Here is a 27,056-nt window from a genome sequence, read left to right as displayed (position 1 = left end):
AATGCCTCAACTAACACGCTCAGACATGTGGATGTTGACCTCTAGTGGGCATTATGTGAATGCTGCAAGTACACAAGCACCCAAATATCCTGCAGTAGCTTCAGAAGGTTTTGACCACTTTCGTTTGATCACAAAACACTATCCTCAGTTTCTGTTTATTTTGTTATCTGCATTTTAATGAATGGTTAGAAGTGCAGTTTTTGACATCTTTGAAATGGAGTTTCCAAAGAGGAAGGTGGAGATGAGAAATAAAAAAAAGACGTTTTGAGAAATTGGACACACAGCAGAAGGTATACGCGAATTCCTGTATTTCCAGAAAAAAGTATTAAAAAATTATTTTGCAATGGCAAATATACAAACATATATATATATATATATATATATATTTATTTTTTTCTCAGCTTGAGTTCATTGAAAAAATCTGTTTCTCAATTTTAAAAATGAAATAAGAGAAGACAAGAAATAAACTGATGTTATTTCAACTTTATTTCAAAATAAATAAATAAATAAAAAATAAATGTAGCAGTTCAAACCAACAGAAGAGAGCGAGGAAATGTTCATAGATGTTAACAGATGCACTGCCTTTGTATTCCTACAGAGGGCAGCAAAGCGCCGAGGTGTCTCCTGCATCGTCTAAACGAAGAAGAAGACAGTCCTCGTACTTCCGGGTTTATGCTGACGCGTCCCTCTTCTCCTCGTACACCGACGTGTCAGTCCTCTTGTGTCCAGAGCTGAGCAGCGCACAGACCGGTCATTTCGCAGACATGGCTCCTAAAGGCAGCAACAAGCAGCAGTCAGAAGAAGACCTTCTCCTCCAGGACTTCAGCAGAAACCTTTCAGCAAAGTCCACCGCTTTGTTTTACGGAAATGCTCTCATCGTTTCTGCCATCCCCATCTGTGAGTACCACAGAGACTGCAGCAGCTAGGTAGCTAGGTAGCTAATTCAGATACTCTGAAGGGGTAATGTAGAAAAAGAATGTGTAAACTATGTCGGTATGAAGATGTCTCTTACCTATCTATTACCTTTTAATAGACCGAAAACTCTGCAGCACAATAACAGAGTATAACAAATATTCCTGATTTGTGCTCCAATTGAATCACTGCTAATGCTAGCTCTGATGTAAAGTGTGTTAATGTTACTGTAGATTAAAGAACTATTACATGTTAGGATAATGATGTGAAAGGATGCTTAGTAACTTTAAGTTTGTGTATCTATTTAATAAATATGGAAAGAAACTTAAAAACAGACATTTTACATGAGTTCACCTGGTTAACAGCATGTTTATAACCAATGCTTCGTGTCCTGACTTGATCATTGATTTTGTCTTTCTAGGGCTCTTCTGGAGGATTTGGCACATGGACCTCGTCCAGTCTGCAGTATTGTACGGTGTGATGACTCTCGTCAGCACCTACCTGGTGGCCTTTGCCTACAAGAATGTCAAGTTTGTTCTCAAACACAAGTAAGAAGGACACATACACATACACACTGCACCTTTCATTTGAGTCATTCTGATTATTACTTTCAGATTGTATTGTAACATTTGTAATAAGTAATTACTGTAATGCTTTTTTATTTGATTCACCTAATGAACTTTGAATACATTGTTTATTTGGCAAACTCCTATGCATTACATTTGTCAGCATTTAACCTTATAAACAAGGTCCAACATAAAATAAAGGAATGGGCCTATTTGTGTAAATCATTAGTTTTTGTTTGTTAGTTTTTTTTTCTGACCTTTCTCTCCTCATCCTCAAGAGTGGCCCAGAAACGTGAGGATGCAGTTTCCAAGGAGGTAACCCGGAAGTTGTCTGAGGCAGACAACCGCAAGATGTCACGCAAGGAGAAAGATGAGAGGTGAGACATACATTGTCCTGTGAAGCTGTGCCTCAATACAGCGTGTCGCCCTGATGATCAGCAGAAATGATATATTTACATGTATGGTATAACGGTTACGTTACCATAGAAAAACATAAACACATCCAAAAAACACGAGGGCCAGTGGTTATGTCAGTGACCTGGACTTAAATGAAAAGGTGGTACAACATAAAACAGATACTGCCATGTCGACCTCAGGGATGAGAATACCACTGGGATCTTATCTGCTAAATATGCGTTGAAATGGAAGATAAACTGTCAGGAAAAAAAATGTCACTGTTCAGTCCCATCAATCAGGAAACAGTTTGTGTAATGTTGTAAAATGTTAACATGGACCATTAACCGGCAAATCAACCTTTCATTAACTAAAAGATGAAAATGAAGATTCAAAGGAAATTGACTCAAAGAAACAAAATGTTTTCAAATGTTTACATTAAAGAAAAAGTGATCGATGTTTTCTCTTGGTATGTTTTTTTTTGCCCAGGATCCTGTGGAAGAAGAATGAGGTTGCAGACTACGAGGCCACCACCTTCTCCATTTTCTATAACAACACTCTCTTCCTGGTCCTCGTCATCGTCGCCTCCTTTTTCTTGCTCAAGAACTTCAACCCCACCGTGTATCCTTACATAACAATCAAATATTATTGCATCTGTGCCCCGGGAGGAGATGCTGCAGGTTAGATTTAACAGCATGTAATTTAGTGTCCTGCCGATGCTTGTTTTGTCCTTAACTCCGTCTTTCCAGGAACTACATTCTGTCCATCAGTGCCTCCTCAGGACTCATTGCTCTGCTGTCCACCGGCTCCAAGTAAAGGAGGAAGAAAAGATAGAGGGAGTGGGTCAAAGATTGGTGTATGCTAAAATGTTTTTCACTTGAGTGAGGGAAGGGGTTTAAGGGGGGGATTGAATTACATTTTAGCTTCATGAAATTCATGAATCAAATGTCTGGAGGGTGTTTCTCCAGGTCTGTCTTCTGTTTTTTCTATCAAATAAAAGCAACCAGGTATCCTTGTTCTCTGTGTGATCAGATATGTCTGCTTCAGATCCCTCTCTCTCAAGACTTCATTTAGTAAATTAATCTGTGTATTATTTTTCTTACACTCCCATCAGGTTTAACTACTTTAAACTAGCAGAGAACATGTGACACACAACAAATGAAACAGATGTTTCCATTGGCATTGCATTTATTTGTAGTCACACTTTCTTATAGTCTATGTACAGAGAAAACATTGTTCAGGAGAGAAATCAAACAGATGATTTGTATGTCACTTCAACAAAAACACCTTGATTCTACATCTACATGTTAAAACAACACTGATCTGTAGAACAGGTTACACACATGTATTCAGATAGGATGTAGGTTGACTTCACACTAGAACACAAAACCTTTAGTTAAAGTTAATGTTGGATATTCTATTACTGCAATGTTATCCCAATCAGTTGAGAATTGAACATTTCCCTATGTCTGTTTCTGTGCTCCATTCTGTCCTCTGGACTCACTTTCAAACAATGTAATGACTCTCTGGAACCATTGGGACTGACTTCGTCCAGTTTTCTGACAATTCACACTGTATGAATGTATTAGGTTACATGAAAACATTGTTTTACCTCTTTAAGAAAAAAACAAGTTTGTTTTAAAGACTGCAGAGCTGGTAAAGGCTCAGTAAAGAAAAACTGATGGCTCATACGTAGTTATTTTTTAGAAATAGTCCAAATAAAGGCCAAGACAGAACAAAGCCATCTGACAAGTTGCAGGTTTGAATTCAGTAGATAAACTTACTATTTAATGGTCAATCAGTTTCCCAAATGTGACTTTACACAAACTGTACTGTGAGGGCTTTGTTTTATTTTGCTTTGTTTATGTTACAGATAACATGTACTGTAGGTAGGCAATGTGGTAATTTAAAATCTGCATACAACTTGCTCTATTCTCACTTTGTATGTAGAACAGTTTTCCAAAGACAATTGAACAACTCCTCATGAAAGAATGAGAGACATCCCTGATTTTTTTTTCCTGTAACGGGACTCAAGTCAAGGCACTCTGTCGAGTGGAACAGTCTCCACACACACCGGCAGGCCACGGTCCAAACAGTCACTGTATAGTCAAAATGATGGAGGACATGTTGACTTGTGCACCAACTAACACTACATGTAAGTACACATTCACCGTAGTTGACTTTCGGTAAAGGAAATGATTTGGTTTGGGAAGGAAAATGTACTGTAAAGAAAACGTCCTTTGCTTGTTTGCAAACCACCATTTGATATACGGTTCGCATATGGTCTAATGAATGTACTATTTTTCAGATCTTTTTGTTGAGGAATGGATTTTTATTTCAACGATGACTAAATGGAGGTCAAGTGAGTGTACTGTAAATACTCCCAGGGAACTCAATTCATTATTCAAGGCTGAACCATGAGCCAAACTTTTCTTTAGTGATGCTAAATTGCAATATTTGTTCTCTTCTTGGCAAAAGTCGAAATACATTGACTAAAACCTGGATGACATTTGTGCAACAAGCCAACAAACACCCTGACGACAGGACAGTGACTAAACTGGACCTTGGCCATCCTTTCTGCTGATCTCTGTGATGGCTTGTTTTCCAGATAAAGAAGAACAAGAACAACAACACACGAAGGTAACAGCAATGATCTCATACAGCTGAGATGCCTTGTCGGAGAAAATGTATCATGACAGTTTTAAAGATGAACAAAAGAGTGTTACTTACAGAAGACTGTTATTACAATGAATGCCACTATTCAAACAGATGAAGTAGTCTGACTTCACATTGCAAACACATTTCCTTCTTTCAGGAGCCAGAATAACATCCTGTGACAATGTGAAGTCAGGCGAGAGAAGAATGGGATGAAGACTGTCTGCAGAGGAACAACAAAATAATTCTATTTACATCTTATTTATATATTAGGCATACAGTACAGTGAAGTCATCATGTACAAGAGAGGCTTCTTCATGGTTTTGTTTATGTTACAAGGTAGGCTTTAACATTGTATGTACATGTACCATCCCAATATATTTTCAAACAAAAACAATATCTCTAAGTGTCAAAATAAACTTCATATCAACTACTCTAAAATAAATACTGTCATCTATACCACATCCCAATTTTGTGCCATTAACAAGCAAATTCTGCAGTTTTAACCATGAGCAGCCATGAGGTCGTTCATTCTATTTATCATACGCTGAAGTCCTTTTCTGCAGGGTTCATTGAGGTAATGAGCCATGCAGGTTCAGTTCACAGGCAGAAAAAGAGACAAACATCTCTTTAATAAAAGCAGTCTTCAACATGTTATTCCTCTCGTGTAATCTAGTGAAGCACAGCAGCAGTTCCTCAGATACAGCACATGGGGGCGACATGCTTCACTCTTTCCCCAGAGAGAGCTGATCCTACTGACACTAATGTTCTTCAGCCAAGCCTGCAGTTATTTAGTTCAAACTTCTTTCATTTGCTTATTTTTGCGCTTTGTAAAAAAGAAAAGAGAGGCACACTATAGCTGGGTATACATGCATCTATTGGTTAATACACTCAGCATTTGCAGCCTAAATTAACTACTCAGTACTATTCTGTGCTATACTAAGTAGAGGAGGGATTATGTCTGGTAGATAGTTGGAAGCTAATTCAAGCTAACAGGAAACTGGCTTTTTGAGGCTTCATTCATCGCAGCATAGAGCAGGTCAACTTATCGTTACTCAGCCTAACACGGAGCATGGTCCTCTGACAGAAGAGGTGAGAGTATTGAGCTCATCTGGTAATCTTGTAAACTGCACTGCATAGCGAATTTTAATGAAAGCACTGGCTGACTGACAGGGGATGTTCATCAAACTGAAGCTTCTAAATGTCGCCTTTCCAAAGGTACATCTTACCCGAGGGATAACCACTGATTTAGTCTGCTGTGGTTCCGCAAATCTCATGGATAGATGGTGTGTGCTCAGTGTGAACTTTGTGCTCGAATGAAATTACTCATGATTGGAAGTGTAGACATGAGAGATGGAGGCTTGAGAGTTGGGTGTCTGAGTCACTGAATATGAATGGGAAATGTGAATAAATAAATCAAACTGTCTCATTCGTCAACTACTAGCAGGTGCTCTTGAGCAAGGAACTTTTACTCCTTAAATACACCTACAGTGCTTTTCATACTGTACTGCTTAAACTGCATATAAAATTACGTTAAATTGTATCAAAAACTATGAATCGAATTCCTTAAATTTCTTAATGAGGCCCCTGGATGGAGTTGAATTAAGCTGTAGCACTCTACATGGTGACTGCTCTGGATCTGAGCTGCATAGTTATATTTGGATGAACCAGTACTTTTCATTTACTGCAATGGACGTTTGTTTGAGTTTAAGTTGTTTTGAGGCTGCAAAAAGCTGAACTTGACTAGCATCTCTTGGCTGGGCTGGACTGAACCTGAGATGAACCTGGTAGAGCTGAAGAATTGAGAGAAGTCTTGAGATAGCAGACGAGGTTTCAGTATGCAAGGCTATTTGACCCAGGCTAAAATGGGCTGGAGCTGAGTCGGGCCCAACAACAGAACCATGAAGTTTAAACATTGGACCACAGGTCCATGGTAGCGGTATGGTTAAGTAGCTGGGTAAGCAGATAGGCTGACTTCTTCCACGTCAACCAACCTGGTCTAAGAGCGGTAGTCCTTCTTACTGTATGGTCTGTTACCCAAGATGTGGTCTATTTCAGACACCACATGAGACGTCATCTTCGGAAGAACCTGGTCAAAAAAAGAAAGCGCTAGATTGAAAATTCACTGCAGCTAGAAAGTAAGAAACACTAAGATAAGTAGAGACAAAACAGGTAAAGAAACCTGGATGTATAGAGACTCATCAAGAATGTGGATGCTGTAAATTTGTGTGCAGGTAAATAAAGCAGTATGTGTTCCTGCATGTTCCCACCTGTATAGCCCCGAGGTTCTCTGTGAGCTGTTCAGGGTTGGACGTCCCCAGAAGAACTGAACTCACTCCTTCATTTCTTAGACACCACGCTGGAAAGAAAAACAAGAGGTTGATGTTCACTTGGTGCCCACTTGATGGCGCACTGCTTCTCACCAAACAGACCACAAAGTCAGCGTCAAGTCTAATCCTAAACTGTCTCTTCGTAAATCCATGTAAGAATTTATCACAAAATAAACAGTCAATATAAGTTTTCTTGAGACCATTTACTACTAATTATAAACATTACATTACTGGCAGCCATTTTTCCAAGGTACAAAGTCACAAGTTTACTTGTACCTTCCAGGCAGCTCAGTTATTTTATCCTTTAACGAAAAATATTGCGCTGAGACAAAGTGTGTAATCTTAAAAAGCTGGAGGGGAAATTAAGCCAACAAGATGAACAAAAGCAAACACAGGTATTGTGTGGGATAATCTGAGTTTGGTCTTGCATTAACAAGCTTTCTGTCTGTTGGCTTGAAGCAGTTATGTTTCTAAAGCCCTGTTTGAGGCTGTTTTCACAGAATTTCTTCTTAGAAGATAAATGTCTTACCCACAGCCAGCTGAGGTAGAGTGCAGCCCAGCTTCTCTGCAATGTGATGCAGCTCCTTCAGCTTGGCTTGTTGCTTCCTCCCATCCTCACTTACTATCTTCTCCTTCAGCCACTGATACGACTGTTTGGAGAGAGGAGGAGAAGGAGATTGAATGAGTTAGAGAATAGAAGGCTATGAGAAAAATAGATGTGAAGAAGAATCAACAAAAAGTAGAGATGGATAAAAGAGGGGCAGGTGTGGAAGTATTCAATAAGATAGAAAAAGGAAGGAGGTAAAGAAGTGAACTAATGAATGAGAGAATAGTCAAGGACAGTTAAGAGGTTGAGGCTGTGAGTCGTGATGGACTGTGAACACTTCAGGCATGTTGCATATAGAGTTATCAGTCTTTATGCTAAACTATGCTAATCAGTTTTCTGCATGGCTTTAGCTTCCAATTTGATATTAAAGGACCAATATATAAGATATCTACTGAATTATCATAAAATTACCTATACTATATCATCAGACTTTTGGGAAACATGTTGGAATATTTTTTTTCTAATAAGCTGCACAACCAGAAACGTGGTAAAACTAGGATGTTCTGTATAAGAGATGCTTTTAAAAAAAGGAGAGAGGTCAGAACACACAGAGGTTTCAAGATGCAGAGGTGGTTAAACACTGAAGCTTCAGTGTCATCTTCCACAGGGGGTGGGTGACACAGCTCTCTTCATCGTTATAAATTTGGACTGCAGTACCAATTTTTTTGTCAGAGTTACATATTGCTCCTTTAAATTATGAGAGTTGTGTAACTCCTCTAATAAAAAGATCTTACTTTCCACACATGAAATTTATCTTGAATAATAATAATCTTGCCTTGTTGATGATTGAAGGATAATAATCCTTTCAGAGAATATATTGTTTGAAAAAGTAGGAACACTCCAAAGGTTCTTAAAAAGGTTAATTCTAGGCTGGTTGATCTTTCTGTCTGTTACAACTCCGTATGATGCAGTAAAGTTTGTGCAATTGCTGAAGAAGATTTCTAATCAGGATATAAATCACATATTCTTTCCTCAGGTTTTTAAAGCATAGGAGATGTTTGCACGGGATTTTGGTTGGACATTTGTCACTGTGTACTTCCATGAACAGTCCAAAAGGATTTGAAAGTCCCCCACATTGAATCAATTGTTTGTCACAGTTAAATTATGAAGGTTCAGGGTATTTTCCTGCTTGTTTCACAGCTCATACTTTTGCATTGCCTTGTGTCATATACAATCACAGACTTGGACGTGTATTTTATCAAAGTAAAGATTATTTAGGAAATTAAAGTGTTGGTTTTGTACAAAGAAAGAAAGGTTAGGTTACCGCACTGCAATGACAAGAAAATAAATGTAACTTTCCTTATAAAAATGTAAACAACTGATTTTAAATTTAGAATTTAGTTTAAATAAAGAATGAATACACCACTTGCATCCAATATAATTATTAAACATTATAGTTTAAGACTTTAAAGACTCAAGTTACATGCTAAATTGACACGATAAGGAGACGTCTGCAGTGATCTTGAGCCCTTTCAAGAGATCATTATATCACAGGACACATACGGGGTTCCCACCCCCATGTTTGGAACCACTAGACGACAAAAAACAGTTTATTCTGATACTGTCTGGGTAAATCAAACCTTTAGAAAAAGACTTTTACCTGGTCGAAGAATTGAACACAGGCTTCAGGGAACCAAAGATTCTTTATGAAACTTGTCCTCAGCCTTTTTTTTTTAAACATGCCTTCCTAATGTCCACACTAACTGAAGTAAATACATTAAACATCACAGCTTTTGATTTAATTCACATAGTCCTGTAAGAAATTGGAAATTAAGAAAAATGAAGCAAGCTTTTCTACCTTCATGGAGGCCCTGGAAGATTCAGGAATGCCATTTTCATATTTCCCCGTGATGATTCCGCACGCCAGCGGTGACCACGTCATCGCCCCAACCCCTGTCACCATGGAGACAATGAAGAGTTAAATGGAGGAGTTTCATCAAGATGTGCTGAAGACGTGTGAGAAAATGTGCGAGAACAGAGCTTAGAAAGTGAAAATTTATGAGAAGAAGAAAATACATCCTATGACTTCAACCCAGAGGAAATGAGCAACAGGGAATAATAGAGTTTGTATCTGTTAAGAATACCGTTATTTTACTCGTGTGACTCACTTAGTGCTACAATGTTCTCCCCATGGGATGTTTATGTTAATTTGTCCAGGGAGCAGAAACGTCGTCATCGATCATTGACTTATTTGCCACAATACAACTCAACTCATACACATAATACTTGCCTATCTTGTGGTAGAGTTCAGGCAGTTGGACTTCGACTTTCTCTCTCTGGAAGAGATGATACTCTGCCTGCTCACACACTGGAGGGATGAGATTAAACTGTCTTGCCACTGAATAAGCCTCCTATAGAAAAAAAGGAGAAAACATAGAAAAAGGACGAAAAGGAATAATAATTACAACACTACACATTTTACTGTGAAAAAAGTGACAGAGAGGAGAAGAGCTGATGGTAGAACAGAAAACAGGGAGTGAATGTAGCAATGGGAGCAACTCAGACAGGAGATGATGGGGGGGGGGGGGGTGTTAACCAGCTTGTGTGAGCTGTGGTAGAAATTCAAATGCAGGGCTCAAAGTAAGTCTCCTAATCAATATGCCATATCAAAACCCTCCAGGGCATCATATTCTAATTTCATCATACACTTTGTTATCTGGATTACTGAACGTCCTTCAAGAAGAAGAAAGTCAAACATGCACTAACACACATCTTCTGTAACATGTTGGGTTTGTAGTGCCGAGTGAGTGAACACATGTAAGGATGAGAGAGAAATTGGAGGGGGTAATTTAATCCGTATAACATGAGGATAATGTTAGTGCCATCGCTCAACTTACAAATTACATGTTGCTCTTTTGTGCTGCGACCCTGGAGCCTGTGTTCATTTGCCTGTGAGCCTATGTGTGTGTTTGTGTGTGCCTACGTGTGTGTTTTTGTGTGTGCCTACGTGTGTGTGTGTGCCTACGTGTGTGTGTGTGTGTGTGTGTGTGTGTGTGTGTGTACTGTACTGCTGCCTTGTCACGTACTCAGAGAAGCTGTATTTACCCCCCTTCATTATTGATGCTATCTAAATTACTAGCTTTCATCTGGGCCTGTGTTCTACAAAGCTATCTGCTTGCTTTCCTCGTGATCACACAGAGAGGATGTCAACACATCGCGCTGCGCTAACAGGGTGCAGGGAAAGTGATAAAGACACCAGAGTGAGAGATGAGAGAATGGGTGTTAGATCTTGATATCACTTTAGGCATATGTTCCTTACATAACTCCACTGTGGCTTCACACACTGTACATTTAATACTGTAGTGGATGTGAAACAGGAGGAAGATTGTTTCTGACAAGAAGAGGAAGCAAGGCCGGGGGAAGCTGCTGTGCCTCTGTGGGGGAACACTTCCTGTAAACACCTGTTTTTTTTTTTTCTTGAAGCTTTCACACAGTCCAGGTTTTTATTTTCCTCCCTTGTCCCCTTTATTTCCCCTTCACATGCATGTGAGCAAGATGCTAGAAGGAAAAACGCTGCTAAAATCAATTAATATATTGAAGTCTGTGCTGCTTTTCACAATTAGTTTATGGATGGGTTCATTCTATGGATCATTGGTTCATCAGTTAGGTCAAATAAAGTGTTACAGTGTGACTATCATCTGTTATTGAAATAAGTTGGAAATGACAACTCATCTGCCAAAGCAGCATGAAACTTTTCTCCTGAAACTTTATTGCCTTCATATAATTAAGGGATTCCTCACTACTGAGCTGAGGCAAGTGTTACATGTTAATGTAATGTAAAATTGAAATGAACACTTTCTGGTCCTTAACAGTAGGAGTTGTTTAGAAACTAACTGCAGTAGAGTTGAATCAGCAACTCAGTGTTTCAGTTGAATATTTTCAGTCATTTTTATTTTATGGATCTTGACTTGAAAAAGATGATTATCATGAGAATAAATGAAGTCTGTATTACAGAAACTGGATCAAAAGCTTCTTGCTGCTTACCATGATCTCCATGGCTGTCCACCGAGACGTCCCCCAGTACATAGCCATTCCCTGGTTGATCACATAGGTCATGGCCCGAACAATTTCTGTAGAGATACACACATGCCAAGATAGCGGTTAGCTGGCTCAGCTAATTTGTCCGACAGCATTTTAAGAAGATACAAATGTCATCGTGGGTCGGCAGTCCGACTAAAAATAGAGTATCCAATCACTGAAGCCATGAGATGTACTTTGATGTCAGAAACCAAACAAGTGTTTTGAACAGACCACGAAATGAATCCTAACTCACTCGAGCATTTAAACAGTGTTGGCACTTAAAAGTTATTTTTTAGTACAGAAAAGATGAACACAAAGAACATCACACACAAGGTTGAAGCCTCATGAAAAGATTAAGCCAGATGGATGAAACCCAGAGTGCAGTTGAACAGAGAGGAATACTGGAATGGGAACAACAAGATAACAGTACCAAGTCATTCAGAAGGGGGGGGGGAATCAACAAGAATATCAAAGTAAATGGAAAAAAAGCTAAACCTGAGAAAAGCTGTGGCCTTGAGGGCACACAAATAACTTTTTTTTGTTCCATTTTTTAAATGCATTTCTTTTTTTTTTAAATCAGCCAAGGCCTCCCGCCTCCCCCCAAGTGACTCCTACCTGCCGCATCTCCTCACAAATTCCTGAAACCCCCGAAACAAACCAACAAGCTCACATTCTCCTGCCTCACATTCAAGCTGCTGCATTTTTAATACATCACTTAGACCTAACAGTGTGCTAGCCAACAGCAGTCAGGGCCAACAAAAACTCAGATTAGGACTTTCATTAGGGTTGTTCATCATCTCCCTTAGCTCACTTCAATTATAATGCAATCTCTCACTGTGGCAGGACCCCTGAATATATTCTTGGCAAGAAAACAGAACAAGAGAGGTAAGGAGGTGGAGGTCCAGAAGAGAGTGTGAGACGTTAGAAGGAGACCAGCAGAAGGTATTAAGATCTTTCCCTTCAGTTTGTCAGTGATAATTAATTTGAAACAGATGCCTTACTAAATACCATCTTGCCAAGGGAAATAACATACATAAACATTTCTGTGTCTTTGTTAGCCCCTAAAAGTGTCATCCTGCATCCTTTTTCCTGCCCTCCTGCCATCCAGCTCCAGCAACATGCTGTGATTATGCACCCTGGGCTCACATTTAAATGCTACTTTGAAGCCTTAATTTCCAGCAAGTATAACAGTACGTGAGGGGGGAAAAGGGGCAGTGAAACTATTTTTTTCAGGAAGGAGGAGCAATAACACAGAAAATGAACAGTTAGTGTAGATGATGGCAAAATAGTACATGTGTTTGCTGGAGAGGTAAAGGAGGTTAGAGCTTAAAAAGTGAACAATCAGTTTAAATGATTTTTCTCCAACACAGTTTCAACAACAACAAATTCATACGTGTCAATATTCATCAACAAAGCTGTTTTAAGGATCTTGCCCTCACACCAACACAATACACATATTTTAAAAGCAACACTGAAGAAGAAAAGTAATTTTAAGCAAAGCAAATTTAATCAAACATTTATTATCCTCATTGATCAGGTGTAAGCACTAATTAATGAGGTATTGACAAAGCACCCGCTGTAAATTGACCTAACCTGTAGAATGGAATAGAACTCAATTCATTTTGGGGACTAATGAGGAACCAATGCACGACTAATATGCATGTCAATATGCACCATTTTTAATGCATTGGCTTGACTGCCTGACAGGAGGAAAAACAAAGAGAACAAGATAAACAGGAACACAAATCTGCACTGACATCAACAGCTATCCTACAATACATTCTCTGTTGTAGACACTTTTTGAACAATTCAGACTTCATGTTTCAGGCAAAAATATTAAAGTTTATTAATCAGTTATTTTCTAACTCTTGTTTTTTTTTTTTTTTTTTTACAAATGACAATTGATTTGGTAAGTTGTTGAGGTATAAAGCTAAATGCTGATGACTCACCCTCCATTGGAGTATTGCTGTCAGGACGGTTTGCAAAAACGACATCTACATACTCCAACTGCATCCTTTGTAGAGAGCCTTTTAGACCTTAGAGACACAAAGAGATGTACGAGTTACGAAAGTGAGGTTGACCCATTTTACAATCGAGCAAGGGAAAACAATATTAAAGGTATTGTGTGATTGAAAAACATTATGTGTGTCATGTGTTTACATGTACCTTCAATTATGTGTTTTCTTGACAGTCCTCTTTCTGTCTCTGCTCTGATGGGACAAAACAAAAACACAACAATGAGCTACACAGCAAACTGCCAACGCTTCATTAGTACATGCTCAACTAAAGGCACTTTTGGATCCTCAAAGACCTAACTGCATTTGATGTAAACAAATGCAATCTCCTTAATGTTAAGTTTGTTTATGTAATCCCCCAGACATGGCTGTAAGAGGAGTTCCTCTTTTTTTTTAATGAAACCTACCATTTTAATGAGTGAATATAAAGTTTGTGTGGGCAATAATATGACATAACTGTAAGTCATATCGTTGTCCGGGGAGGCTGAAGTAATTTGAAATCACTTTTTGACTCTGGCCAGTTGGGAAAACATGAGAATGTGCATATTAGGCTGTTTCATTAAAAACGGGTCAAAGCACTTTCAACTGTTCAGCATCTTATTCATTTCCAAACCCTGGAGGAGAGAGAGGTAAAGGACTGACTCGTCCACTCAGGAAAGAAGGAATGCTCAGAACCAGAGAGAATAAATTCTTTCTTATCACTAGACCCAGGTGGGCCGCCACTGTGTGTGTGTGTGTGTGTGTGTGTGTGTGTGTGTGTGTGTGTGTGTGTGTGTGTGTGTGTGAGAGAGCATGCGTACGTGCGTGTGTGTATGTGTGTGTGTGGGTGTGTGACTTATAGACTGTATAGAAAAAAGTAAGACATGACAGCTCCTCAAAAATGAAGTCAAAACTTCTTTATCTTCCCCTGGTGACTGGCTGCTTCCTCCATGCTAACAGATGAGACTTGGGTCAAACTAAAGAAATCAAAATGTTAAATAAATGTTTAATGCTTAATAATGTCCAAGTTTAAAATTGTCTGAAAATTTAGATATAGATTGTTTTTCTCTAAAAGGTGTTGTAGTGATATAGTCGGCAGCTGTGTTAGTAAGTACCGCGCCTCAGAGGAGACATAACTAACTACAATAGACGTTCAACTTTACATAACCTGAACATCTGCTTCAAAACAACACAAAAAGCTGTTCTGCAGTACTGAGCCAAACCGAGGGATCTATCCCCTTTTTCTCAGTAAGTTAAAAGTGTAATTGTATAGAGGCGGGGGCAGGACGTCCAGACCCCCGGCTCCACCAGCCAAACCCTTTATGGCAGCTGTGTTATCAAGTATACTGTGACAACTGTGGCTTCAAATGACTTCACCAGTGAATAAAAACACCAGCAATATTTTGGCTACCCTTTTGTACAACAAGAGGAGGTCTATCTTTATTTATAGTAAATAGTGTGATTCAGTCAAGGAATTGGTTCAACTGGCTGTCACTGTTTGTGACACAGTGTTGCTCAGATTGGTGCAGAGAAAAATGGCCATGAAAACGTGTAAATAAGAAGAGTTTGAAAGCTTGAATATGAGAGCAAAATGAAAACATAGAGCTATAGGAATAAATGGTGAATGTGACAGTGATTAAGGACAATCCATTTGTATAGGATGAATTTATTTTGTTGGTCCATGACTGACTATTGTTAGATTTGAGAATTAGTAACCGTGGTTTATAGGTGACAGAAAACAATCTTTCTTCGCTCTTTGCTAATAAAACAACCCTTCTCTCCTCTGACAGCAGGCTCTTCATCTATGAACAAAGCTGACCACGTCACATGTTGCCTCAAGGCATGCAAATGACAGTTTAGAGGGTTTCTTGTACTTACTTTCCTCCCCAGTAGAGTTTAGTTGTAATGACCAAGCTGGATCGTCTGAGAAAGTGCAGAGAAAAGACAGAGATGCAGCAGAGTGAGTGATACATAATGCATTGTAGTTGCTCAGTGTATGTTATTTCGACATCTCTGCAGATCAATCAGAGCTGTCATTTCTTCAAAGTCTAGTTTCCATCATGTACGTGTTTATCAGTCAGGATCCTGCTCTTTCTGTTTAGTTGTTCAGCTCAAAACAACATTTTTCTTTCTTAAATGTTAGTGGATGTCCTTCATTCTTTAAACTCTTTGAATACTCTGTGATACAAGGTGTGAAGAGCTTTGGGTCATTACATGGCTGCTGCTCAGTTAGCCCTTTATGTTATTCAGCACCACAAAAAGTAACCTTGAAAGATTTTTCTTTATCATTTTATGAAAGGAATATCAGAGTGTTTTTCAAGTGGCTGTTACTGAGCAGCTCACTCAATGTGGAAGTGTCCAACAGTGACAAGCATCCGCAGCCTTGAGTCACATGTGATATTTTGATATTCAATGAGAGTGCGACAACGGAAGAACTTCACATTGAATCAACAATAACCCAAGCAGCATTGAGAGTATTGTGCCCCATTACTCAGAATGATGACCAACACATTCTGAACGATTGTTAAAAAGATCATTAGGGATCACCTCCGAGTACTTTCCGTTCTTATCTTGTACTTTGAATCTTTTATTTACATTGATGCGGAAATGTCAAGTTCAGTGTGTCTTAACTTCATCAGCATCATTCTGCCTACTAGTGTAGTGTAGCTCAGAAAATGATTGATTGAAAATGATTGAGCCGAAATATGGCCCTGGTCCAGGTCACTGTAAGTTAGAGTGTCAGCAGCTGAAATCATTGAGTTTGTAGTGAGGCAGGGAGGTCTAGTTTTTCATTTTTTTTTATTGTATTATTATAACATTTTTTCTGTCTTTTTATTATTTTATCAACATTTTTATTTTCCTTGTTTTCTGTTTCTTTTGTAGGTACTGAGGTCCTTGCCTTATATCTTTGGTTGGTGTTGTGGGTGGTCAGTGGGGGGTGGGAGGCATGTACTGCGGTATCATAATGTATGCCTTGTCTGTTTAATAGAACTTATATAATTGTTCCACTGCCTCCCCATATTGACAAATATCCAATGAATATTTGATCATGAGAAATAATAATTGAGTGTGTAATATTTAATGGTCCTAATCTTCATTTTCTTTTGACACTCAAAATGACTGATCAGGGATCTTTTACTCCCTCTTTCGGTCTTTTCATTGCACACATCACTGCATATAATCTGTGAATGCTGCTGGATGCCGAACATGGTTATTTTGTTACAACAACATGATACAATAGGCATTTTTTCGGCACGTGCTGAGTTTTCTTTTGCCTGAGCCCCAGCTGTTCTTAAGAAGTAATTAAATCAGGATGCTTCTTTGTGTGTGGTTTGTCGAAGTCTTGGTAGGTTTAAGCTAGCCTTCAGGTCTGTTCTGTTCCTAAGCTGCATTATGATGGAACAGCTAGTGGGAAAAGCTTCTTTGAATGGATAAATTATGGTGATGCTGCTGTTATTATAACACAGAGAGGATCTTAGTTGTTTTCTTTGATGCCTCTGTAACTCTCTCCTCCTAGATTTTCCATAAGAGTAAATCAATAATATAAAATGTTTTAATAACTTCATAAAGAGAATATTTGAAAATGTGTGAATAAAGAAAATGCCTGCAAGCTGACGTTCATATAGTAACTGTTTCAAGCTGATGTTATGTGATGCATTGAGAGTGTGTAGGAGCTTTGTGCAGCTATATATAAATGACTCTAAATAAACACAAATTGAAACCCAAACAACCTGATACATATCCCTTTCAACGGAACACAGACACATGTGATTGCACAGGGAAAAAACCTCTCATTTCCCATTTCATTGTCTTTCTTTCATAAATGACACACACACACACACACACACACACACACACACACACACACACACACAGACACACGCACACGCACCCGCACACAAGCACACAAGCACACACACGCACACGCACACGCACACGCACACGCACCCGCACACGCACACAAGCACACACACACACACACACACACACACACACACACCTCCTCCTCCTTTCTCTCTCACATGAAAGTGATGAAGCAATCAGATACATTTATGTCACCATTACCTCCAGCATTTCTTCTTAATGATGTTTCCTAGAATGACTTCCGCCCTGCAAGGCAAAATAAATGAGCTGCCATTATTAACTTGCAGTTTAACGTCATAAACAAACCCTTCACAATATCAACCTCATAAATTAATTTTCAGTAAACTAAACAAAGAAAAGGTGGAAACATTTTTGAAATTGCGCAACTACCAAAATCCTCTGACACTGGACAGGTTTTTGAAGCTATTGTTGCTCTGTTGTGACTTAACCTACGTTCAAACTTTTTGAGTGCTGAGCTATTATGACTAATTGCCTGATACAGAATAGACAGGCTGAGAAGTGTTAATTGAGGTGTGATTCTGCTGATTGTATCACAATTGTGTGCCTGTTTCTCAGCAAAAATCCCAAACATAAAAACATGACCCCAAAATCTGCATGAATGTTCATTTTTTACACAAAGAGCTATAATTACGAGATTTTCTGCCTCACAGCATTAACAGCAGTACAGTGTTGCCCTATTGGCTCAATTAACCTATCTATTGTAAAATGAGTGGAAACCTTTTGTAAGAGCATGAATAAACATTAACTGCATGGCACTCCAGACAATGCTGGTTGTTGATTATTTTACAAAGGAAGTTGACCATATCGGACTTTCATTTCAAAACCATCCCACCAAACATGGATAATAAAAAAGGTTTCCACAGAGAGAGCAGACCAGGTTATTGAGCTGAACTGAACTGAAAATGAGCTCAGAGGTTCGTATGACACCCACCTGCCGCCTGCATAGACCTCAGCTGTGTCAAACAGGTTGACTCCACTCTCATAGGCGATGGTCATTAGCTGCTCTGCAACCTGGCACGATGTCAGGAAACACACAACAAACACAGGTACATGTGCGTGCACACACACACACACACACACACACACACACACACACACACACACACACATACAAACACATAAACAAAGACATGGAAAGGTCAGAATGCAGAATTTTTATTCATCTATATTTTACTTTAGCTGTAAAATTAAAGCATCTCAGTAACTACGATATACATTTTTACATATTCACAGAGCTAGTGTCCAAGGTTTGGCAAAATCTTATCAAAGAAGTGGCGCTTCATATTTGACCACTACATAATTAAAGACACAATTAAGCCAGAGACATAATATGTTAAAAAGAGATAATCAAAGTCGTAGTCAATTCAATATAAGACATACTAAGACTAAAACAGGAGTGCAGAATTTAACCTCAAAATAGCCACAAAAGAGGTGAAGTAAAAGAATGGAAGACAGGAACACAACCTCTGTATTATTCATCAAGATGTTCATGACACAACTCTTTCTGTCAGTTTTCATAATTCATTCATAATTTTCATAATTGAGTACAACACTAAAAACTTTTAATTCCAATTCTTACTGCCTCTGATCAATCATTACTTAACCCTCAGGTGGATGCTGCAGTAGATTTTGGTCTTATGAAACACTTTATGAGCGGCACTGCAGCAGAGTTAGCCAAGCACAAAATGCTTCAAAACAGTGCCCTGTTGCAAAGGATCTGTTGGACACTATATGCTGCAGTATGTCCTGTGTGAGTATGCTGCAGCAGAGCACTCAAGTTATCTGCTTGAACCCACACACTCATACAGAGTGTGTGAGCTTGTACATTGAGTCTGTCGGAGCACAGATTTTATTCAGGAAGAAGTGTAATTATCCATGATAAATCGTCAGACTCCATAGTGTACGGTAGTGTCAACTCATTCCTCTTTAGTTAATAAGTGCTTTATATAAAAGTGTGAAGCATATGCGCTGATATTTCTCCATGTTTTTTTCATACACAGTGACCATAAATCATCAGGCCGCGATGCAATTGTCCCACGGTGAGTTTTATTAGGAGGGGACTTAAAGTGAATTTGCCATCATTTCCCCGTGGAGTTGAATTGGTTTGTGAATGTGCAAGGACAAAGGGGTGTGTTTGTGCACAAAGCGCATGTGTGTTTGTGTTTACATTTGTGCATGATATCTGTCTGTCTGTCTGCCTGTCTGTCTGACATACGTATGTAGGAGTGTGTGTGTGGTTGTGTGTTGCTGTTTCAGTGGTGGAAGACAGCAGAGGAATAGTTTCCAGAAGAATAAGATGATCCATCCTCTCAGATTCTGTCTCAACATCTCTTTAAAACAAGCACACACCGGCGGCACTCCAAACCTTTGTGATATAATGATATGATAACAATAAAGTTCACCAAATAATGCATACACTTTTTGAGTACAACTTAGAAATAAATAAAGCAAGATGGTAAAACTACATGTCACAAAACTAAAGAGGAGAAAAACTGTCATGAAAGACACTCTAGACAGAACAAAACAGAAAAGAATAAACAGACAATAAAAGATTAAAAGAAAAAGGAATGCAATGATAACGAAACAATAGAAATTGCTGTCAAAAAATGATTCAAATATCCCAATATGGCTCCAAATTGACTACATATCTTTGAGCCAAATCTAGAATGGTCATTAAAGCTTGTGTATGAAATGAAATATCATTCATATCAATTTGATGTAGATCATTTATGATTTATGACAAAATGAGTTATACTAAGTTTTACTAAATTTAAGTGAAACAGGAAACATTCACTTTATAAAGACATCGAAAAAGAGACAGTAAGGATCTGTCAAACCTGGCCAATAACTTGAAAAGTTCAATTATTTCAAAGCAGTTCAATGAGTCTTCCTCTCAGTGGTCTCTGCAGAGCGCAGCTGGGAAACTATCTCAGTAACAACTGTTTGGCACAGAAGACAAAGGTCAGAAAAAGATGCTGGATAAAAAAAAGTGGGATATGGATTTAAAAGATGTGAGTATATCGGATGGATGATCAGTGAGAGTTTAAGAAAATACAAAATAATGAAATCATGTTTGGCGAATAAGGTATGTTAAAGAATATTCTAACAGCTTCAGGCATATGATGAAGAGACAGAGATAGAAAGCCAAGTCAAGGGCCATCAAGTCATTTGTTATTCACAATTAGTCTTCTAAGATACTAAAAGGTCAGTCACTCTTATGGAGGCCTCACTGTGACATTCACAAGTCGGAGTGTTTGTTTTGATGATGAAGCATCACTGCTTACATAGATATCTGGTAGTTTTGGATGAACTGAGGGTGGCTAATGGACTTCAAACTTGCAAAAATGTTGTAAGCAGAGAACAGTCTGTTACCCTCGCCATCAAAAAACCACTGAGTCATTATAAAGTTGCAGAAATACAGGGATGGCTAAGCCTGAGGCATCTTTTTTTCCTGGAGCACAAAAGGTGCCTCAGACCAGGATATCCATACATAGAACAGACGTAATGATAAAAAAAACATCGTCTCTCTCTCAACCCCAGAATCAAGGCCGTGGTAGCCTCCCACACTCTACCCACACAGCCTTTAGATGATTTTATGGCTGTACTGCATTCACCCCTCCACACTCCCTGCATCAAAGTGAACACCAACAAGAGACTCTTTCTTCAAATTTACTTTATGATTTATGGATCCACTTTGGCCTTTTTGAATGAGTAAGCAATGTTAACTTGCATCCCACCATCACTTTTCCGAGCTCTTTGTCTGGGAATGTGTTACTGACCAGACAAGACATAAGTATAAGACATAATATAAGTCATACTTGTCCACAATTGGCTTATTAGCTTATAACGATGAGCAGCAAGCGTATCATAAAGTAAAACCCATCACAGTGTGCATGTTAAAGGAGAAGTTCTGAATTTGGGGTATTTTATATAAATACATACGTTTGGTTAATCTCCTAATGTTAGTTAGGGTTGGTCGTCTCGCAACCAGAAGGTTGGAGGTTCGATCCCCAGCTGCTACAGCCACATGTCCGATGTGTCCTTGGGCAAGAAAATGAATCTCGAATTGCTCCCTCCGCTTCGTCAGTGTCGTATAAATGTGCATGCATGGGATTAGTTACTTCTGGTGGTCACTTAACATAGAAACTTCTGCCATCAGTGTGTGAATGAGTGTGACTGGGTAGGTGTGACATGAGGTGTAAAAGCGCTATACAAGCTCAAATCCATTTAAATGTGTACATATATATATATATATATATATATATATATATATATATTTGTAAAAAATGCCTTATCTGAACTGGTTCAGGAGATTTCTGAGTAAATGTAGCCGTCAATAAGATGTTATGTAGTACTATGTGGGTCTTTTTTCTAAAGCTGGTGCCTTTTTCTTAATAAGGACACAGACCCTGAACTCTGCTTGGGACATGTGGTGAATTTAGGGATGTTCTCATGACAGTGACATTGAACATGGGGCATTCAAGACAGTAGAGGACACTTGAACCCGACAGCATCGCATATGGTGGCAGCAATGAAGCTGTTGTGGAATCACGTAAGTTTGCATGTCAACTAAGACCTTTGTCTGCAGCAAGGACTTCTTTTTATAATTTTTCAATGGCAATGATCTACGTTTGTTTGTCTACAGGGAGCTAAACAATATCTTCATAGACCAGTGGCATCTTTGAAACAGTTTGAATGTTAGCCAAACAGCCTCTCTGGTATGAATCTCAGCTGCCTGTGCCAACGCCCGTTGGACTGAGTTATACCAGTGACATTGACCTGTTGACCTTTAGACTAATGTAAGGAAAAGAGGCTCTGAGCTTTGACCATTCCATGTGAGATGATGGCCTCATAGATAGAAAAATAATACTGTTATACAACCTTCCTGTTCTGTGTCCCCTGGGGTGAGCTCAGTTCTCTTCTCCTTAAGTGTCCCTTTAAGAGTATACACAAGTGATGGCCAATGCCAATACCTAGCAGCTACATCAGAGCATGGAGTTCATCAATGTGATTTAAGTATGTGTACATATGTGTTGAATCATTGTGTGTGCTTCCTCTGTTCTATAAAACATAAAATGTTATCTGTCTGAACAACCATTTAAAACACATCACTGACTGTTGGGACAGATACCACAATTTACCCCCAAATAAAGTAAAGGCTATGTGAAGTCTAACAGCTATGGTGTAAAACATTTCTAGTAAGAGTCAACATATGCAGTATGTCTCAAGTATTCAAAGTAATTTCTGCAAGAATGTACAAACAAGTCAATATAACTGGCTTATACTTATGACAGATAGATATCTTTATATGGAACATGTTCAGTTTTTATCCCTATCACAAATATTGTAGAACAAAAATCAATTTGTCTTTAAGATTAGTCCATTTAGATTTAATGAACATGTTAGAAAAAAGAAAATGTAACGCACCTCATCTGTTACCTGTCCCCCAAATGTCACCCACGTACCTGAGGGAGAAAAGAGAGAAACACATCATCATTAGAAAACATTTCAGCGCTTTCCGTCAGTGTCTTTCTCTGTCTGTGTGTGTGATTGACTTGCTGGTGTTAACACTACTAACGCCCGGGATTGAGATGAGGAAGGTTGTCAAGTTCCTAAAATAAATATCTGTTCTGTCCAGGACTCCAGCTCACCTTGAGTCCGTCCTGTTAGCACCTTCTGTTTTCACTCATGACTTTTTGTGTTTGTTAGTCTTTCATATTTGGAAGAGCTTGTATCTCCTCTCCTTGAATGCTTATGTCTGTGTGTGTAATGATGACTGTGCGGACTGTGCAAACTCTGCAGAGAAGCAAGACAAAAAAGGCTAAGAGGAGACACTACATCATCAACATGTTCTCTTCATGTAGCTTTGTTGTGTCAGAAAACGCTTTCCCATTCTGATGATGTTAAACCACATTCAGCTATCTATCTAAAAGTGCTGTTCTACCAGGCAGACAGTGAGAGAGAGAGAGAGCGAGAGTGAGAGAGAGAGGAAGAAATACCTTTTTATATTGTACAAATGTCAGCTGAAAACCTTTAAAGGCTGAGTGGTTTAAGTGTCTTCTGGGAGTTGCAGGAAAATCTGGGCTGCCTTACAAGATATGAGGCAGTCAGTGTTTTAGAGGGGTAGGAAATTGGCAGAAAGAACCAAGGACAATGTCACTAAATTGTTTTTTCATCATTTAATGCAAAAGGAATTGCTTTGAAAATGGATTATAGTCCAAGAAAAGAGACATCCATGATTTCTTAGTGTTGTTTTGTCAATATAATATCAATTTATAGAGAAAATATTTCAAAATCTATAAAACTGCAATGATTAGCGATGAAACCATCAGAGTTTTGATTCCAATAAACAAATATCTCCCAATGAATTTGGGAACTGATGCTTTATCTTAAGTCAGTGCTAGTGCTAGTGCTTGTTTCATCTCGGTAGTGTCTGCTCTCTGTCTCCCTCACTCTGTGCCCCAGTGCCCACGATTTCACACCAAAATGAACAGACATTTTTTTCTCTGACTCTGTTGACCTCCACTGCTCGACTGCCATAAAACAAGTGGTGTTCCTCGCAGACAGAGACAATGAAACACCACCTAGCCATCTGCTCCACACACTGCGATATCATCAAGTCCTTTGGGTTCAACTTACAGATGACAGCCTGAGGATAAATTGGATCTGTTGGTGCATAAATATATCATCTTAATAATGAACAGAAAGCTGTTCTCAACATGCATCGACAGCAGAACTGTAAGCAAAGTTCATTCAGCAGAAGGGTGCAGTCCAAATAATGCTAACCGCTGGATGGAACAGTTGCTTTTGGACATTGTTAACAGCAGTAACCATGGAAACCTCAAAAAGGTATTCAACTACACTTACATGAAATATATTACTGATTGCCCTTTTAAAGTATATGCATGGTGTTTGTCCATTATTTTAATGCACAGTTTGAACAAAAGACTGTGTATGTGTAATTATTGTCTGGTTGTGTGTATTGTTTCCATCAGCTCTTAAAGTTGTCTCCAGCATGGAGTAATTGTTTCACATCAAAGGTTTTCCAGTTGCAGAAAACCATAGCTTTATGTGCGAGCTGAAGGCTCAGCATGGGATGAACACCCTGCAGGGCTCTAATGTCAAGGCCACTGCTTTTTGTGTCCAAATTAGTTTTCTGTTTGATGGAAATTAAATCCCTGCAAACCACAAATAGCTCTTTTTGTACTGGCAGCTGCTGCCCTTAAGTTGCCACACACAAGAGTCAATCTGATAACCTTGTAGAGAATTTCTGACTAAAAAGGGGCCTTAATTCTCTCTCCAGGCAGAACAACATGGTGAGTCTTTCACATTTATAAAAACAGAGCTAAAATGTTGTCAGGAAGTCCTTGTTAGACCTGGTTCAATATTATCTCTCTTGAATCTTTTTTTTTTTCCACATTTTTTTACCTTCATAATTTCCTATTTATGGGGATATTCCTGCCCTGTACTGTATGCTAAACACCTTACCAAGAGGTCTAAAGAGACATTACAAAACTCCCATGGGCCCAACTATAATGCAAAAAAAACAAACAGGAAACTATGAAGTTAAAGGGAAAAAGGTGTTATCTATTCTGTATGCTTTCAGCTTTGTTTGAGTCTTTTGAACCTGACTCTTCAGTCATGAATCCTGTGCCTTGCAGCAAGATATATGGCACACATTTAGAAGAACTATTTCTCTCGGGTGTCTCAGTTTAACTGACCTCTTAACTTTTTGAGGATTTTTCAGCTTGTCTGCCTACACAGTGAGCAGATGATTCACTGTTATTATTTTGGCACAGTACTGAGCTGGTTACACTTGTTCAGCTTTATTCAGACATGACACGCACAAAAGCCGACCACAGTGTGTCTTATAGAAAAAAAGTATGATGAAAATAGCTGTAATAGGCCCCTTCTTAAAAAGGCATATAGCTTTGAGGAAGGCACCAATGCCTTGACCTCACCTTTTCATTCCCCAAAAAAGATGCATTATTCTTGACATTTTTTTTTTCCAATAGTCCAAAAAAAAAACAACAACAATCAAAAGTGAAAATAAATAATACAAATAGTTTCAGCTTTATCTCTTCTTCTCCATCCAGCCTTGGCAGACACATCAGTGGCGGCATTGTGAGCATTGTAATTATTTTGCTGTGTTTGTTTAGTGTGATATGTTTCCAGGGTTTTACCTTTGTCATGTGATTGTTGTGGTTTTGGGTCAGAATGAAGAAGCCAGATCTTACAACTCTTTGTTAGTTGGTTTGTTGGCTTTTCATCCTTTTTTCATTTTGGTCTTCAGTCCTGACGACTTTATAGTTGTAGAGTAAACGTTTATTTTTGTTCATCAATTTCATGATTTTTCTATTCCCCTGACTCATTTTGTTATGTTGGGCCACTTTTTAAGGACAGGAGTCTTTTCCCTACTACTATACTGGGATGACCCATTTTATTACCAGTTAAAAAAGAAAGTCAAAACAGTGCTTTGCTAGGTGTTGATGAGTTAAGCTTGCAGATTCTGAACAGTTTGTAGAGCCGATACACACACACTCACGAGGAAACAAGATAGAGTCTCATAAACCAGATACATTCTGGTGCAAACAGTGTCTACTGTACTGCCTCCTAAATCTCTATTGATTTCTTCTCAACAATACCAAATGCTTTCATCTCTAATGTAATATCTATACTGTTTTGTCTTCTCTTTCAGCTCATGCACAGGTGATTTACAAAACAATATGAACACTAGATAGTGTAACATGGCACAAATAGATTTTCTTCTACTATTTATTTGCAGTCTTTTATATGATATATGATAAGTATTTTTTTCTGACATAGTGTCAACTTAAATTGAGAGTAATAAGCCTGTGTGAAGTGTTACAGGTACTCTGATTTTCCTGTCAGCCTCCGTTCATACATCATCGTTTTGGTAATAACTTCTGAGGCCAGCCTGTTAGCGAGAACAGTCACCATGGAACAGCCCACTCCAAGCCCTCTTTTTAGGATATTCTGCAAGTGTTTCACATGCAGTTTCATCATATTTTACATTTGCTCATACCATTGTGTCTGCTGTACATTTCTTATGACAAAAAGCTGGGCTGACGAATGCTGCCATGATAACAGAAAGGAAATTGAAACTCTCATTTAATACAATATTGATGTTTGGAAACGACTTTCTACCTCAGCTGCAGAGAGGATAGTATTAACAAAGTGAAAATAATATTGACTAATGTAATGAAAAAAGTGCAAGGACAGGACAGAGGACAAAAGCAATGACAAAGTTACTCATGGATTTTGTTGTCCATTTCTTCAGCAGGGAAACTTATTTTATGTAATTGCATTAGAATGAACCCTAAAACTAAGGATACGGTGATAAGGGTGATATAAAAGTTGAGAAAGTAAAAGAGGGAACTAGACTCTTGTACATGCTGATCTCTCCTGCAAAAGTACCAGAGTGGCAACACACAGCCAATGCTCAGTCCTCCTGCTATCTTTTCCAAACTGCAGGACTGCAGGGTTTTCTGGGAAAAACAATTTAAGAATTCAACTCTCAGTATCACTGCATCATTGCAGAAAGCCCCCCCAGAGTAGGAATGGACCTGGACTGCGTGTGGCAGATATTGTGTTAAGGAAAAAAAGTTCACATATAAGTACTGATGTTTCAGGAAATGCTGATCCAGACTTATGCACTGCTTCTTTCAGCCAA

The 27,056-nt window shown here is 38.7% G+C and overlaps 2 protein-coding genes across 4 annotated transcripts in view; one reads left to right on the top strand and one right to left on the bottom strand.

Annotated features, from left to right (window-relative positions):
- The first annotated feature begins 531 nt into the window (after nt 1-531).
- On the top strand, nt 532-2,886 carry ssr3 (signal sequence receptor, gamma). The gene is made up of 5 exons (XM_020642879.3): nt 532-897; nt 1,334-1,460; nt 1,757-1,855; nt 2,361-2,492; nt 2,621-2,886. Exons 1-5 carry the CDS (start codon nt 564-566, stop codon nt 2,685-2,687), a joined length of 759 nt encoding a protein of 252 aa, XP_020498535.2. The 5' UTR covers nt 532-563; the 3' UTR covers nt 2,688-2,886.
- A 512-nt stretch (nt 2,887-3,398) lies between these two features.
- kcnab1a (potassium voltage-gated channel subfamily A regulatory beta subunit 1a) overlaps nt 3,399-27,056 on the bottom strand; it is a 93,247-nt gene continuing 69,589 nt past the window's right edge. For all 3 annotated transcript variants that reach the window (XM_065960342.1, XM_065960341.1, XM_020642883.3), the window contains exons 3-14: nt 22,790-22,827; nt 18,294-18,373; nt 17,543-17,587; nt 15,356-15,400; nt 13,650-13,693; nt 13,433-13,519; nt 11,448-11,533; nt 9,694-9,814; nt 9,262-9,356; nt 7,386-7,506; nt 6,797-6,885; nt 3,399-6,615 (exon numbers count right to left, since the gene is read on the bottom strand). In XM_065960342.1, coding sequence (XP_065816414.1) covers nt 6,526-6,615; nt 6,797-6,885; nt 7,386-7,506; nt 9,262-9,356; nt 9,694-9,814; nt 11,448-11,533; nt 13,433-13,519; nt 13,650-13,693; nt 15,356-15,400; nt 17,543-17,587; nt 18,294-18,373; nt 22,790-22,827 — 941 coding nt within the window. In that variant the 3' untranslated portion in view covers nt 3,399-6,525. The remainder of the gene's footprint in view (nt 6,616-6,796; nt 6,886-7,385; nt 7,507-9,261; nt 9,357-9,693; nt 9,815-11,447; nt 11,534-13,432; nt 13,520-13,649; nt 13,694-15,355; nt 15,401-17,542; nt 17,588-18,293; nt 18,374-22,789; nt 22,828-27,056) is intronic.

Source organism: Labrus bergylta, chromosome 11 (genome assembly GCF_963930695.1).
Source record: "Labrus bergylta chromosome 11, fLabBer1.1, whole genome shotgun sequence".
NCBI classification, from domain to species: Eukaryota; Metazoa; Chordata; class Actinopteri; order Labriformes; family Labridae; genus Labrus; species Labrus bergylta.
This window is presented reverse-complemented; position numbering and strand designations above follow the sequence as displayed.